The 15,915-nt window shown below is 51.0% G+C and overlaps 1 protein-coding gene and 1 long non-coding RNA gene across 2 annotated transcripts; both read left to right on the forward strand.

The window, feature by feature from the left end:
* The first annotated feature begins 15 nt into the window (after positions 1–15).
* Positions 16–2,861, forward strand: LOC118238822. Its single transcript, XR_004770037.1, has 2 exons — positions 16–169; positions 297–2,861. It is a non-coding gene; the product is annotated as an uncharacterized LOC118238822 (long non-coding RNA).
* A 2,831-nt stretch (positions 2,862–5,692) lies between these two features.
* Nenf (neudesin neurotrophic factor) lies at positions 5,693–15,714 on the forward strand. The gene is made up of 4 exons (XM_027418685.2): positions 5,693–6,098; positions 10,919–10,979; positions 13,348–13,451; positions 15,408–15,714. Exons 1-4 carry the CDS (start codon positions 5,925–5,927, stop codon positions 15,582–15,584), a joined length of 516 nt encoding a protein of 171 aa, XP_027274486.1. The 5' UTR covers positions 5,693–5,924; the 3' UTR covers positions 15,585–15,714.
* Positions 15,715–15,915: the final 201 nt, after the last annotated feature.

A 15,915-nucleotide genomic window follows, 5' to 3' on the forward strand; every position in this document is an offset into this window, starting at 1 on the left:
GCCCGCGCGGGCGACGCCGGGAGTTGTAGTTCTGTGAGGCGGGAGAGGCTGCGGGAAGAACCAGCTGGGCTCAACCTCCTGCCAGAGAGGCCAGCGCGAGTCTTACACTTCCTCTCTTTGTCAGGCCCGAGGAGCCGGGTGCCTGAGTGCAGCGTGGCCCGCGGTCCAGGTCAGCTGGGTCGGAGCGCCCAGAAACGGGAAGAGGAAACTTGGCCTTGTGGTTTATAACGGGAATGAAAGTCCAGAGAACCCTGTGTTACCAAGCTCTCCTTGCCCTTATGTCTTGACCCTTCCAGGCATCCTGCAACGGGAACATTTTTTTCTTACAGATTAGGAGATTGTAAGTATCCTTTAAGGAGATGGTGGTGACCAAAAAGTTATTTCATCTGGGAGAGGACTAACAAAATCTGAGGGGGTGGTGATGGTGGAAGCAGACAGTCCCTCACTTTGAAGCTGAAACTGGCCTCTAATTCATAGGCAGGAACTGAGTCTCAGCTTCCCAAGTCCTAGGATTACACCTTTCTCCAATTCATAGAATCTTTATTCTTTTTTAAAGATTTATTAATGCAGTGTGTGTGTGTGTAACTGTACCTCCTGGGTACAGGTGACCGGAGAGTATCACACACATCCCAGCCTCCTATGTATTGTTGGGAAGCAAACCCAGGTACACTGCAAGAATAACAAGTGCTCCTACCCCCTTAGCCATCACTCAGCAGGTGCCTTCATCCTCAAGTTGCACACTTGCAAGTCTGCCCCCCCCCCATTTTCGCCATGTTCTGAGCCCTCCTTTTGTCTACCACTACAGCCAACACCGCAGCCTCACAGTACCTTGTAAGAAGCAAAAAGGGCCATTTTGTAAACACCCACGTACCTGTTCAGCCTTAGCCACAGGCTCTGAATGTGGGGAGAATGAAATGTCTGTCTGTGCCGTGACTCGGGACCACATTTTCCTCCTCTCACTGCCTAGAGCCGCTCAACTGTGAAGCAGACAGCCGCTGCTTATTAAACCTCAGCGAGTGAGCATGGCTCTGTGCCCCCTGCAGCTGCAGCTTGGCCCCGCCCCAACCTTCTCTTGACACTTGACTCCTTCCCGTCTCAGTGGCAAGCATAGTAGCGCCAACCACATCAGGGCAGCCTGGTTGGAACTCTGGAAGTGCTTGTCTTTAGAAGGTCTTATATCTCGAGGTGTTTACCAGCAGCAGCTAGAAGTGCCCCCAGACAAGTGAGAGCCCCAGGTGGCTCCCTCTAGTGTTAACAGCTCTTACCCAGGCCTCGGTAATAGGACCCTTAGCTACAGGATCCTGTTATACAGTTACACATGAAGCTCTTACATACACCTAGATAACAGGACCCTTCGCTCCACAATGTTACAGCTCTTACTAGGCACGGTAAGGCAGGGTTCCCCAGCGTTCCCCAGCCTTGACCCCAGCCGGTATTCCCGCTCCTGAACCTAGGGAGTCTGAGACCCTTGGCCCTCAAGTTCCGGCAGCTCCCGAAATCTTCAGTAACCAGGTCCTACAGTTCTCTTTTCAGGCTTGCTTTCTCCAGCCTTGCTCCCGACTCTCTACTTTTGTCATCCTCGTTCCTGTGCTGGCCATGGCCATGCTCTCCAACTGCCAAGCGGCTGGCTGTCTTGCTGCTTTTGCTGCTCAGCCTTCTGACCGATCAGCTTCGGTTGTTGTTGCTGCTGTCTTGTCTCCAAGGCTGCTGGCTTCCTGTTTCCTGCTCAGCCTGCACCTCTAAAAGCAGGCAATACAAGACCACTAAGGAAAGCTTCTTATTGGGGGTAATGTTGGGACACCAAGGGAGAGGCAGCCTCTCCCTGAGTGAGCTAAGCAGTTTGTTTATATAGTCAGAGAAGGGGTGTCAAACCAATCACAGAAAACTTCACAAGCAAAGGAAGGTTTGTGTTTTTACCAATCATGCATACCCCTGCTGGGCCACCAGGTGGGAGTGCCCTTCATCTGGCCTAACTTGAAATGGTTGTGGGTTACCTAGGGTTCGCAAGGCTTGTGATATAGCAAGTAGTCTGTTATGAACTGTGTGAAACAACTCTGGCTGAGGTGGCAACTTCAAGAGCCAAAGCAGTGGGTTGCAATAGCTGGATAGTTTTCTAAGGCTCTTGGGCAGTGTTCAGAATGGCTGGTGCAGCCATAAGATAGTCAGCTGACTATCTAACTGACAGTCTTTCTGCCTAAGACAGCCAGGACAGCCCAATCAGGGCTGGTTATGGCATCCAATTGCCCTACCCCTACCCCATAAATGCCTTTGTTTATCTGTCAGAAATAATCATCAGAAGGAATACTTAAGAACATAACAGATCTTTGATAAAAGCTTAACCATTCTCAACACCTGCCCAGTGTCACACCCCGCCCTAGGTCCTCTGCTCTTACATCTATTAAATGGGCCAGTGTATAGACAATACACATTTGATCATAGCCAAAGCCTGAGAAGCAGCTATAGACAGTTTGTATAGCACCTAAGACAGTGTAGGTGCTCAACAAATGTTGGTTAAGTTTATTAATAGAATACTAGCTCAGCCATCTCACTTAATTAGAGCTCACTGTGCTGGTTAGTTTTGTGTTAACTTGACACAAGCTGGAGTCATTTTGGAGGAGGGAACTTCAAATGAAAACCTTGTCCCACCAGACTGGCCTGGGATGCATTTTCTTGACTGATGATAGATGGGGGAGGGCCCAGTTCATTTGGGCAGTGCTACCCTGGGTTGGTGGTCCTGGGTTGTCTGAGAAAGCAAGCCAGTAAGCATTGTTCTCCCATGACCTCTGCTTCAGCTCCTGCCCCGACTTCCCTGAATGAAGGATTTAAAAGCTGTAAGGTGAAATAAACCCCTTTCTCCCCAAGTTGCCTTTAGTCATGGTATTTTATCATAACAATAGAAACCCTAGGTAAGACATTTACCAAAGAAAAATACAAGCAATTAATTAAATTTCTTACTGTATGGATCAAAGGTTAGCTGATGGAATGTGTCACACATTGGATTTTATAGCCCAAAGGAACCAGATCAATCTACCCCAGCCATACTGGACCAATGGTACATTTGGAGTCAATACAGACTAATGCAATGGTCAACCCAGTTTAACTCGTACAAAGTGCCATGCCCACACTGGATCCTGAAGTGACTAAGATACCCAGCTCTCTCATTCCTGTGGCTTTGTTGTGTGAGTGCGGAGAGGCCATAAAAATGGGGTTTGCAGCCCTTGATGTCCCCAAGGCCTCTTCTCCCACCCTCCTGAGCAGTCATGCTTCAAAAGAGTGCGTCTCTGTTTTGTGACACCACATGTCTCTTCCTGATTGCTTGGTCTATTATTAGCAAGCATGTGAGAGATTGTGGTTTGTGTGTGTACATGCCACGGTGGGTACACGGAGGTCAGAATACAACTTTTTGTAGTCTGTTCCCTCCTTCCACCTTTATACAGGTTCCAGGGCATGAACTCAGTAAGGCTTGCAAGGCAAGCACTGTACCTCTGAGCCATCTCACTGCCCCCCCAGGCTTCTTGTGCCTGTCCTCCCTGCAGCACTGGACCCCAATCTCGACATGCTTTCCCGCCAGGCTTCATGGACCCCAGCTGATACCTTCTTTCCCAGTCTTGTGCTCTGGCTCCTCCCCCTAGCTCCACAAGGTGACTCCTTAAAACAACCTTCTCTAGCTCCTTTCCTCTGGTTCCCTGGGGCCCTGTCTCATGGCTTCAATTACTCTCTCTGTCCTAGAGTCTTGAATGAGTTTTTATCCCTTCAAAAAATGTTCATCCGTACTTCAGAATGTGACTTCGTTGGAAATAGGGTCATTGAAGATTTAATGGGACTTAAGTGGCATGGGATAGGCCCTCTCCAAATGGACCTGTGTCCCTATGAAAAGATGGAAGTTGCCTTCTTACTTTCCCATTGCTGTGATACAACACCACGAGCAAGGCAGCTTATAAATGGAAGCATTTAATTTGCTTTCAGTTTCAGAGGTTAGAGTCCATGAGTGTGGAGTAAGGCCCACATCTTGTTTGATCTGCAACCATGAGGCAGAGAGAAAACTCTGAGAATTCCATAAATCCTTTGAAACCTCAAAGCCACCCCCAGTGACACATCTCTCCTCCAACAAAGTCACACATCTTAACCCTTTCCAAACAGTTCCAACAACTAGGGACAAAGCATTCAAATATATGAGCCTATGGGAGGCGTTCTAGTTCAAACCACCACAGACAGTGATATGAAGACCAGACAGGAGGATACCATGTGACGACAGAAGCAGCCTGAAGTGACATAGCCCAGCAAGCCAAAGTGGGTCCAGTTACTCACATGATGGCTGCAGGTCTCCATGCCATCCCTGGGCCATGTGTGCCTGGGGACAGCTATGGACCCAGTCCAATACAAAATCACCAACTTAGTTAAAATATTTGATTGGTTTTTTTTTTTTGTAATTTGATTGGACAGTTCTCAAACATGAGCTTTGTAGATGACAACATTATGTCACAATGGCAAAAAATTGGATGCATCTACAAATCATCCAGTTTGTGGTCCTTCAGTGCAGTGGCCATAGGAAGCAGACCCCACTCCCAAACGCACATGAACCTGTCACTGCCTGCTGTCCGAGCCCTCGGCTTGTATGCCACTTCTCCACTCAAACTCCACCCAGAGACACCAGAGGGCCAATAGCAAAAACTGGAACCGGGCACCCAGATGCCCAAGTCTTGGTTCTGTTCTGACCACTCCTGTGGTCTTGGTAGTTACTTTAACCTGCCTGGACCTCAGTTACCTGATGGGTAATCTGACACTATTACTACCTGTTTGTGACGGTTAAATTTGTCTGCCAACTTGACCATGGAATAAGGAACCCTAAGGCATTGCTGAGATATTGGTAAGGAATTGTATCCTGGGGATGAGGGGATAAATGATTTATCAGGAAGTATTTAGAGCAGCATTTCCATTGAATTCAGTCCAGAGGATGTGCTGTCTGAGATTGGCAGGTCCAGGAAAGGGAAAGGGCCAGTTGCTCAGAGAGGTCAGAAAGGGTATCAGAGCCCTGGGACTGGAGTTACTGACGGTTGTGAGCTGCCATGTAAGTGCTGGGAATTGAGCCCAGGTCTTCTAGAATAACAGCAAGTGTTCTTAACCACTGAGCCATCTCTCCAGCCTCAGTTTCTATTTTCTCTACAGATAACTATTGCTTCCAAGTGTTTTTTAAAAAAATGAGTCTGGGTTTGAGTAGCAGAGAGCACTTGAGGTACCTGGAGAATCTGGGTTCAGGTAGATGCTAGTGTGCCTGGTGGATATGTTAATCAGTTATAAAATGATCCTTAGTGTCTCTGGGAAGTTGGCAGCTAGGTGTGGTCATCAGAAATCCCAGGAAGGATCGTTTGATTTCAAGAGGGTCCTGGCACATAGGCCTGCAGAAGAAGGGGCTGGAGCAGCCAGACAGAGTGCTGTAGGGCCGATGTTGTCAAGTTATGTTTGGCCTGAAGAGCCTCTTCAAGGCCACAATTGTGTTTGTTGCAGCACAGTCCTATAAAACAGCCAGGGTAGGAGGCTTCCTGCAAGAGTAGCCTTGCTGCAGACACAAACTAGAGTGAAAACCTGGAAGGAAGAAGGAAGGGAGGGAGGGAGGGAGGGGGAGGAGAGAGGGAGGGAGGAGGGAGGGAGGAAGGAAGGAAGGAAGGAAGGAAGGAAGGAAGGAAGGAAGGAAGTTAGCTGGGCTTGGTGCCACTTGCCTGTAATTCCAGTTTTCTGAAGGCTGAGGCAGGAGGATCACCGCCAGTTCAAGAACATTATAGGCTACATAGTAGTACTAAGTCTCAGAGAAAGGAGGCGAGAGAGAAGCCGGTTAATAAGCTGGGCCGTGTCCTACAGAGCTCCTCCCATGGTGCCGACGGTGCTCCGCCCCGCCCCGCCGTCCTCCCGCCCGCTCCTCGCGGTCTATGGCGTGCCCGGCGCCCGGGTGGCGGCTGCGGCCGCTGGCGGCGCTCGCCCTGGTGCTGGCTCTGACCCTGGTGCCCTCGGCCCGCGCTGGGCACACGCCGCGCCCCGTGGAGCGCGGGCCCCCGGTGCGGCTCTTCACGGAGGAGGAGCTGGCCCGCTACAGCGGCGAGGAGGTAGGCGGCCCGGCCTGGGCCGGCTGCTGTCCCCGGGCCCCAGCCCGTGGCAGGGGCCCCACGCGAGGCCCTTGGTGGAGGCCGAGCGTTGCCCTCACGCCACACCCCACACTTCCCTCGCTCCGCCTTGTCGCCGTGGCTTTGAGCACAGACCTCAGACCTTTCTAGGGCCACAGGGCCTGCGTTTGTGGAGAGGCCAGCCAGCGCGCGCTCCCTGGGACAGGGGTGCTGGGGCGAGCCAGCATGATCCCGGCCTTCCCAGCCCTCTCTTCCTGCCCCGGCTGTCCCAGGCTTTCTGAAACCTATCCATCTAACCCCATTTAGTGTCTGGGTCCGCGGGGGATGAATACAGAGGGGGAAGCAACGCCTACACACACACACACACCCATGGCATTGCAGTGCTTTCTAGGAATGAATCCCCTGCCTCTACCCATGGGGAAACTGAAGTGCGCGGTGGTTCAGGAGGGAGGGACTGGTGTTGCTTTGCTGAATCTCTCTGGCCTCTCCTGTGTGTTAGCCGGCCTTCCATAGACCAGATATACAAGGGTCACTCCAAAGCATATCCTTATGAGTGACTGCTTAGGCCAGCGGTTCTCAACCCGTGCGTCACGACCCCTTTGGATCAAACGATTCTTTCACAGGGATCCCCTAAGACCATCTGAAAACACAGATAGTTGCATTATGATTCATAACAGTAGCCACGTGACAGTCATGATGATTTTATGGTTGGGGATTAAAGCTCACAGCGTTGGGAAGGTTGAGAGCCACTCGTTTAGACACATGGGTCCGCGAGGACACACGGACATGATGTGTGTGTGTGTCCGGGGGTGTGACTGGTGCTAAGGGAGAGCCGGAGGGAGCTCTTGGTGCAGATGTGTGCAGAAAACAGCTTAGCAACCTACTGAGGCGTTCCATTCCTCCCTAACGGATGGGGGTGTCTGGCTGCCTGCACTGGGTGTGCAGTATGGTTTCTGTGGATCGCTCTGCATGGGAGCATCCAGAATAGCTGGGGAAGAACCCACGGTTTCTAGTGGGTGACTGGCTCCTCATCACTTGCTGCTGCGGGAAAGAGCGAATTCAAGGGGAAGAGATGGTGCAAAGAACCTGGGAGTATGGCCCTCTGCAGAGTTCTTTGCATTCATCTGTATCTTGGCCCCACCCCCAGCACACACTCCAAGGAAAGGCAGACCCAGAGACTGCAGGCCAAGGGCTGAGAAAGACCCTAGTTTTTATATTAATCATATTGGGGATTGAAACTTAGGGTAGAGAGGCATAACTTGGGGCAGAATCCTAAGAGTACCCTGGGAAGAATAGTAGGGCTGAGCGTGCCGGAAACAGCTCTGGTCTAAGTTTTGGATCCTGAGAAATTACCAGTAGCCCCCACCACAGCATAATAATAATGCGATGTATTATTTGGTCACTCAAAACCTGAAACCTTTGGATGGTACCTGGCTTGCATTCCTGCTGTGCTTTGTGATTTGAGCCAAGTTACTAAGTCTCACAGCTGCCATAATTTCAACTTACTGTGTTGGCACCAGAGAGAGGGGGAGATGTTATTACAACAGTTTGTAGATGGTGGGGCTGGCTAACTCGCCAGGCTGGACCAGGAAGGAGGCTGGAATTCTCCAGCAGGTGGTTCTGCCTCCCCTCTCTTTCCTTCCTTCCTTCCCTCCCTCCCTCCCGCCCTCGGAGGGGTTGTTGAGACATAGTGTTGTCTCACTATGTAATTCTAGCTATCCTGGACTCACTATGTAGACCGGGTGCCCGGAGAACTCCTAGAGATCTTAAGGCAGGTACCACTATGCCCGCCCAGGTGGGGTTCCTTTTTCTTCAGGGACCCTCATGGCCTTTTGGTGGGTTGGGGCTGGCCACATCCATGCAGATTATCTGTGGTGACTTTATGTAAAGTCACCTGCCTGCAGATGGCGTCTCTGCATCACCTGGCTGAGTACTGATAAACTTTGGTTGGTAGCACTTCTGGGTGGCTGTGTAAAACTCATCACACGGTTACAGTGAGCTCCTCCCCGTCACAGGCATTTTGTGATGATGAAAGAGCTGGGGACACACAAAGTGCTTGGCACAGCGACCCTTGAGCAGTGTCAGCTGCTGCCAGCCTTATTAGATTGTATGAAAGTTAACGAGAATGTTGAAGGAAAATCTTAGACCTGGACACTTCTGTTTTCTTTGCCTTTCCACTATTTTCTCCTATCCCTTTTAGTCCGTTGACAAATCCCTGTTCTGTGACCCACAGATACGTCATGGGTGCTGCCTGAGGTTAGAAGAACATGGCCTCACCCCAGGAGGGCAGAGTTTTCTCTGAAAAAACCCACCCATAGCAGGTTCCCTCTTTTCCACAGAGGGGTGCTGAGGAGCTGGTCTGGCTCAGCCCTGGCCTGGGCCCAGAGGGTGGTGAGGCACAAGAGCTCAGGCCAATGGCTAAGCCCGCCTGCCAGCTGTGCCCAGACTCTACTTCCTTGCTCTCTGCCCAGCACTTCCATGGCCCCTGCACTGGAGCTATGAGGCCTTGCCATTGACCTCAGTTTGGCCAGAGACAGGCAGAAAGACCAGATGGTGAGGTCACTGTATGACCCAGGTGAAGAACAGGGAAGGGAAAGCTTGTCCCTCCTGCCATGCATATGCTCTCCTGGAGCACCAACTGTGAGCCCCTACTCTCCCCTACATCCCGGCAAGTTCTCTCTGGGCTAAGGATGCCCTCTGGTGGTCATGAGAGAGGGCGGGAGGAACCTTGTGTTCCAAAGCTCCACTTGTGGTCCGTCCTGCCTTCCCCTCTGAGTCACTCTATCATTTAACCTCCTTGGGTCCAAACAGCCTTACTCAGCAGGGCCTCAGGAGAACTGAGTTCAAGGCTAGCCTAGGTTACATAGCAGGCAGTTTCTCAACACACACACACACACACACACACACACACACACCTCTGCACATATGCACAACTAACGGCCTCACCCGTAGGGAAAGTGTTCAAGCATCTTCTAGACTCCTTCCAGTTTTAACTTCAAAGTTTCTGTGAACAATGTGGAATTGCATTTTGAGACAAGGTCTCACTGTTTAGCCCTGTGCCTTACAGTTTCTGTTGCTGTGATGCAGCATCATGACCATGACCAAAGGCAACTTGGGAGGAAAGGGTTTATTTCATGTTACACTTTTGGGTCATATTCCATTCACTGAAGGTGGTCATGGCAGAAACTCAAGTAGAGCGGGAACCTGGGGCCAGGGACTGAAGCAGAAGCCACTGGGAGGTGGGGTGCTGCCCAATGGCTCACTCCTCACGCTTGTGCCTGCTTTCTTATTGCACCCAGCACCACCAGCCCAGGGGTGGCACTGCCCACAGTGAGCTGGTCCTTCCCACATCAACCAAGAAAATGAACCACAAACTAGCCTATAGGCCAGTCTTACATGGATATTTTTCATTTGCGGTTTCCTCTTCCAAAATGTCTTTAGCTTATGTCAAGTTGACAAAACAGCCAGCCTACTCTGGCTGGCCAGAAACTCACTCTGTAGACCAGGCTGGCCTCAAACTCAGAGATCTGCCTGCCTTTGCCTCTGCCTCTGCCTCTTGAATGCTGGGATTAAAGGTGAGAGCTACCCTCATCTAGCCGGATTACACTTAAGATACTTTCCATTAGGAAAATATCAGTTTTTCTTCTTGGTTATCTGATTCTTCTTGAGTTTACAATTCTTAAAACTTAAATTGGGCTCTTCCATTTTGTTCTCATCTCTCTTGAGTGGCAGCAGCCAGAATGGTGTTCAATCCCTTTGTGACTTTGGAAGAGGCATTCCAATGTCCCTTTCCACGTGGGGAGGAAGGTCATGTCTCCCCTCTTTCTAGAGAGCTGAGTATAATGTCCATCAATGCCCTTTGAAAGGATGGCAAAGGTCATGTTGTACGAGGAACCCTCAGAGGTCAGCGGATTGTCAAAGTGGTCCAGGTTTACGGGAAGGAGGTTGTCACTGAACAAGTGCAGTGGGGAGTGGGGGCTTAACAGTGCAGCTGTTCTCATGGGCATTCACCCAAGAAGGTGGCTGTCACCCAGGCCAAAGTTAGCAGAGTCTCTGGAATTGGAGTTGCAGATGGTTGTGAGCTGCCATGCAGGTGCTGGGAATCGAACCCAGGTTCTCTGGAAGAACAGCCAGTGTGCTCTTATCCATGGAGTCATCTCTCCAGGACCAAATAAATCTTTTTTTTTTTTAAGAAGCAAAATAAAAAGTGGGTCACTAGCATGCATGACCCATGTGCGTCTGTTGGTGACAGGAATTTTCCATTCTTTTGATTTGTATTTTATTTGTTATTTTAAGATAGGGTCTCACGTAGCCCAGGCTAGTCTCATTTGATAAGTAGCTGAGACTAACCTTGAACCTCTGATCCTCCTGCCTCTGCTTCCTGAATGCTGAGAGTATGGAGTGCACCACCATGCCTGGCTCTCTTGTCTGCTTCCAGTCCTGACTGTTTCGCATTGCCACACTTTCTCCATGGCGCTTTATGACCCCTGAGCTTTGGTGAATGGGTGAATTTGGCGAATTGCCTGAGAGGTGGTGAGAGCCTGCCAGGGTCAAGCCTTGGGACCTACCACACTGCTTACCTAGCTTGTGGGAAGCAGTCCTCACTTCCTGTGTACAGAGAGCCAGTGCCTCTCCCCTGCTCCTCACACTTCTCCCCTGCTCATCACTCCTCTCCCCTCTCCCCTGCTCGTCGCTCCTCTCCCCTCTCCCCTGCTCGTCACTCCTCTCCCCTCTCCCCTGCTCATCACTCCTCTCCCCTCTCCCCTCTCCCCTGCTCATCACTCCTCTCCCCTGCTTTCCAGGAGGACCAGCCCATCTACTTGGCGGTGAAGGGAGTGGTCTTTGATGTCACCTCTGGAAAGGGTAAGTGGTTCTTTCTTTCGGAGGAATGCAGGGCAGGGCAGGGCAGGGCAGGGCAGGTACCTGGAGGGTGAGGCAAAGGGCCATGTCAGGCAGGGCCTCTCGCTTCCCTCTTCCCTCTGAAAGGGCCCTGATGGAGCTGATCCCGGTCAGGGTTTTACCAAGAGGTCTCATCTGTGTAGTATCCCTCTCAATGGCTCCTATTTGAAGGGCTGTGGAATCCACTTCAAACCCAATGAACTCCAGGTGAAGCCAGAGCAGTGCCCTCAGTTAAGAGTGGCTGCTGTAGAAGGGGACAGAACATTGCAACACCATGTCACAGCTTCCCGACTCTACCCATACATAGTACCAGGACGTGGTGTTTTTAAATATTTTTTTCATTTTTATTTTGTGTACGGGTGTTCTGCCTGCATGTACGTCTGAGTGCCATGTGCATACAGTGCTTGCAGAGGCCAGAAGGATGTTGGATCCCCTGGAATGGCTGTGAGTCATCATGTGGGTGCTGGGAATTGAACCTGGGTCCTGTACACGAGTCAGTGCTCTTGACCACTGAGCCATCTCTCCAGCCCCTGGAGGTCGGTTTTCACGACCCATCCTGTAAGAGCACATGGTAGAAGGAGACATGGCCGCCTGAGGCGTTTGAGACCAGAGGCTCTTCTTGTCTGTATTTGTGTGTACATCACATACATACATACATACATACATACATACATACATAGAGACAAACACCACACACACACACACACACACACATACAGACACACATACACACAGTCACACACACGCACACACAGTCACACACACGCACACACAGTCACACACACACACACTCATGCACACACACAGACACAGACACACACACACAGACACAGACACACACACACATACACACACATACAGACACACACACACAGACACAGACACACACACACATACACACACATACAGACACACACACACACAGACACACACAGACACACACACACACACACACACACACATACAGACACACACACACACACACACATACAGACACACACACATACACATACATACAGACACACACACACACACACATACACACACATACAGTCACACACACACACACACACACACAGACACACACACACTCATGCATACACACACACACACACACACACACAGAACTGAACCAGGACTTTATGTATGATAATAAAGGTAGCAAAGTAGTCTACCACTGAGCCACACCCCACCCCCCCTCCTCCTTTCCCCCTTTTAAATACTTATTTTGAGATGGGTGCAGGCTAGCCTTGAACCTGCAATCCTCCTGTGTCAGCCTCCTTCCTAGCTGTGATGACAGGCCTGCATCGTTAGGCATGACTTACTTTTTAATTTTTAAAAAGACTTCATTGTGTGTTTTCTGCAAACAATCGCTCAGTTGGCAGGTATGTTTCACTCGTGTTCTGGATTGGTGGAGCACCACTCTGGACTGGTGGAGTACCATTCTGGATTGGTGGGGTACCATCCTGGATTGGTGGAGCACCACTCTGGACTGGTGGGGTACCATTCTGGATTGGTGGGGTACCATCCTGGATTGGTGGAGCACCATCCTGGGTTGGTGGAGCACCATCCTGGATTGGTGGAGCACCATCCTGGATTGGTGGAGCACCATTCTGGATTGGTGGAGCACCATCCTGGATTGGTGGAGCACCATCCTGGATTATTAGAGCACCGCTCTGGATTGGTGGAGCACCATCCTGGACTGGTGGAGCACCATCCTGGACTGGTGGAGCACCATCCTGGACTGGTGGAGCACCATCCTGGACTGGTGGAGCACCATCCTGGATTGGTGGAGCACCACTCTGGACTGGTGGGGTACCATTCTGGATTGGTGGGGTACCATCCTGGATTGGTGGAGCACCATCCTGGGTTGGTGGAGCACCATCCTGGGTTGGTGGAGCACCATCCTGGATTGGTGGAGCACCATCCTGGATTGGTGGAGCACCATTCTGGATTGGTGGAGCACCATCCTGGATTGGTGGAGCACCATCCTGGATTATTAGAGCACCGCTCTGGATTGGTGGAGCACCATCCTGGACTGGTGGAGCACCATCCTGGACTGGTGGAGCACCATCCTGGACTGGTGGAGCACCATCCTGGACTGGTGGAGCACCATCCTGGATTGGTGGAGCACCATCCTGGACTGGTGGAGCACCATCTTGGATTGGTGGAGCATCACTCTGGATTGATGGAGCACCATCTGCCCTGCCGTGCTCATCCTCAAAACTACAGCCTTTCAGAGGATTGTGGGAGCTGTAGAGCCCCAAGTGTAAGCTCCTGGATGCTCTCCATGCTCTCCATGACCACCCACACTCTCTCCCCGCCACTGCAGAGTTTTATGGTCGAGGAGCCCCCTATAATGCCTTGACCGGGAAGGACGCCACCAGAGGTGTGGCCAAGATGTCACTGGATCCTGCAGACCTCACTCATGACACTGTAAGCCGATGAACATTTGTCAAAATGCACTGTTCCCATGCTGTGGATTTTGTCCTTGTTTTTTGTTTATTGTTTTTAAAGACAGGGTGTCACTATGTAGCCCTGTCTGGACTGGAACTCTGTGTAGACCAGACTGGTGTCAAACTCAGAGATTCGTTTGTCACCACTGTCCAGTGAGATAAGCCAAATTCTTAAGTCCTAATATTACAGAAATAAGGGGGAGGATTTAGCTAACCTTCCATTACTGTAACAAAATATCTGACATAAATAACTTTAAAAATTATTTTTATTTTTGTGTATGTGTGTGCCCATATCAGCTTATGTGAACCACACCTGCAGGTGCCTAGAGAGGCCAGCAGAGGGCGTCAGAGCCCCTGCAGCTGGACTCAGGCAGTTGTGAACTGCCTGGAGTGGGTGCTGGGAACCGTACCTGGCTCCTCTACAAGAGCAGTGCCCGTCCTTAACACTGAGCCATCTCTCCAGCCTTGAAAGCAATGTCTAAAGAGGAAAGGGTTAATCTGGAGGCTGTGGTCCATGAGTGACTACCTCATGGCTACAGCACGCAAAAACCCATGATCCTCATGACCAGAAAGCAGAAGAGAAAGGGGCGTGGCCAGTGTCCCACAATTCCTGTGGAGGGCAAACTCTCAATGTAAGGACCACTGGCTAGGCCCCGCCCTTAAAGTCTCCATCACCTCCCAATAGCTGCGCCCTGGAGACCAAACCACTGACACGGGGACCTTTCATAAAGTGACACTGTCCCTCCAAACTACAGCAGACAGTAGGCGTACTAGTATAGAGAAGTGGGCACAGGCTGTAGGGCCACCCGCCCAAGACCCGGTGTCCTGTGGACGGTAATTCCTATTTGCTCCCCTGCATTCTTCCCCTGCACGCAGCCGGCACTCCCCTCTCCACAGACGCTTTGCATCTACACCTTGCACACATGTGCCACACTCACCCCTGCACACACATCCTGCACTTCACCTCTATGTGCTCACACAGACACACGCTGCACTCACCCCTGCACACATCCTGCACTTCACCTCTATGTGCTCACACAGACACACACTGCATTCACCCCTGCACACACACCCTGCACTCACCCTGCACATACACATGCTGTATTACACCTGCACACCCGCTGCACTCACCCCTGCACATACATCCTACACGCACCCCTGCACACGCCCGCTGCACTCACATCCTATAAATACCCTCACTTACCCTCTGCACACATTCTCTTTATACTTAGGACTGTTTCTTTAAAAGTCTGTAGGCAAACTTTTTCATCAGGACCGGGGACTCCCCAAATAACCACACAGAGACTTACTATTAACTATAAATGCTCAGCCAGTAGCTTAGGCTTGTTACTAGCTAGCTCTTTCAGCTTAAATTCACCCCTATTTCTTATCTACGCTCATCATGTCCGCCTCCTGATCCCTCTGTGTCTGGCTGGCCACCCCGCCCTCCTTCCCAGTGCTCTCTCAGTCTGGTTCTCCCATCTAACCTCTTCCTGTGCGGCCATTGGCCAGTCAGCCCTCATTAACAATGATGGCGACACATCCTCACAGCATACAAAAGGACTGCTCTACAGCAGTTGTCCATTGTGTGATCTAAGAAGGTTTTCCATGTATTTCTGGCAAGCGGGGACACCATGAACACAAAGGTATCTCGGGGTGAGCCTCATCCATTGTGTACTTCAGAGGTGCTGACTCCTGCCATTTCCCTAAATGCAAGAAACTCCCTGCATAAACTGTGATGGTGAGGACTGTGTTTCTGATCTCTCCTTAAAAAAAAAAAAAAGAAAAAGGTTTTGTTTTTGTTTTTCTTAAGTGTGTTTTCCTCTTGCATTTGGGGTTTGGAGTGGGTAGGACAGGGCCAGAGAGAAGACAGTGTCAGACACAATGCAGTCAAATTCAATTTGCTCACCTCCCTCTCCTGTTTCTTCTCCCCAAGACGGGTCTCACAGCTAAGGAGCTGGAGGCCCTGGATGACGTCTTCAGCAAGGTGTACAAAGCCAAGTACCCCATTGTTGGCTACACAGCCCGCAGGATCCTCCACGAGGATGGCAGCCCCAACCTGGACTTCAAGCCTGAAGACCAACCCCACTTTGACATAAAGGATGAGTTCTGACGTCTAGCTGCAAAGGGCTGGTTCTGGGGTGAGGTGAGGGGTGGGACAGGGGTTAAGTGTCCCGTGGAACAATCTGGGGAAGCCCCCCTGGGGTCACCTGCATCTGAATAAAGCTGACGTTTAACTGGGAGACTGCTCTGTGATGTCCTTGGTGTAATGTCCTATGCCTGTCTGGGTGTCCCAGCCTGCACAGCCCCTACGGTGGTACATCTAGCTGCAACTGCAGGTCACCGTTGCTGTCTCGGTGGCAGGCTGTAAGGAACCGTCACTGCCTCTTCACACACTCGAGTGCTCCCAACTTCCCTACCACAGCCACGTTCATGTGCAGTAA

The sequence above is a fragment of the Cricetulus griseus genome, chromosome 5 (genome assembly GCF_003668045.3).
Source record: "Cricetulus griseus strain 17A/GY chromosome 5, alternate assembly CriGri-PICRH-1.0, whole genome shotgun sequence".
Classification (NCBI taxonomy): Eukaryota; Metazoa; Chordata; class Mammalia; order Rodentia; family Cricetidae; genus Cricetulus; species Cricetulus griseus.

Coding starts and splice junctions, on each gene's coding strand:
- Nenf (XM_027418685.2), top strand. CDS start 5,925: ATGGCGTGCCCGGCGCCCGGGTGGCGGCTGCGGCCGCTGGCGGCGCTC. Junction 10,980..13,347: donor TGATGTCACCTCTGGAAAGG/GTAAGTGGTTCT, acceptor CCGCCACTGCAG/AGTTTTATGGTCGAGGAGCC. Junction 13,452..15,407: donor CAGACCTCACTCATGACACT/GTAAGCCGATGA, acceptor CTTCTCCCCAAG/ACGGGTCTCACAGCTAAGGA.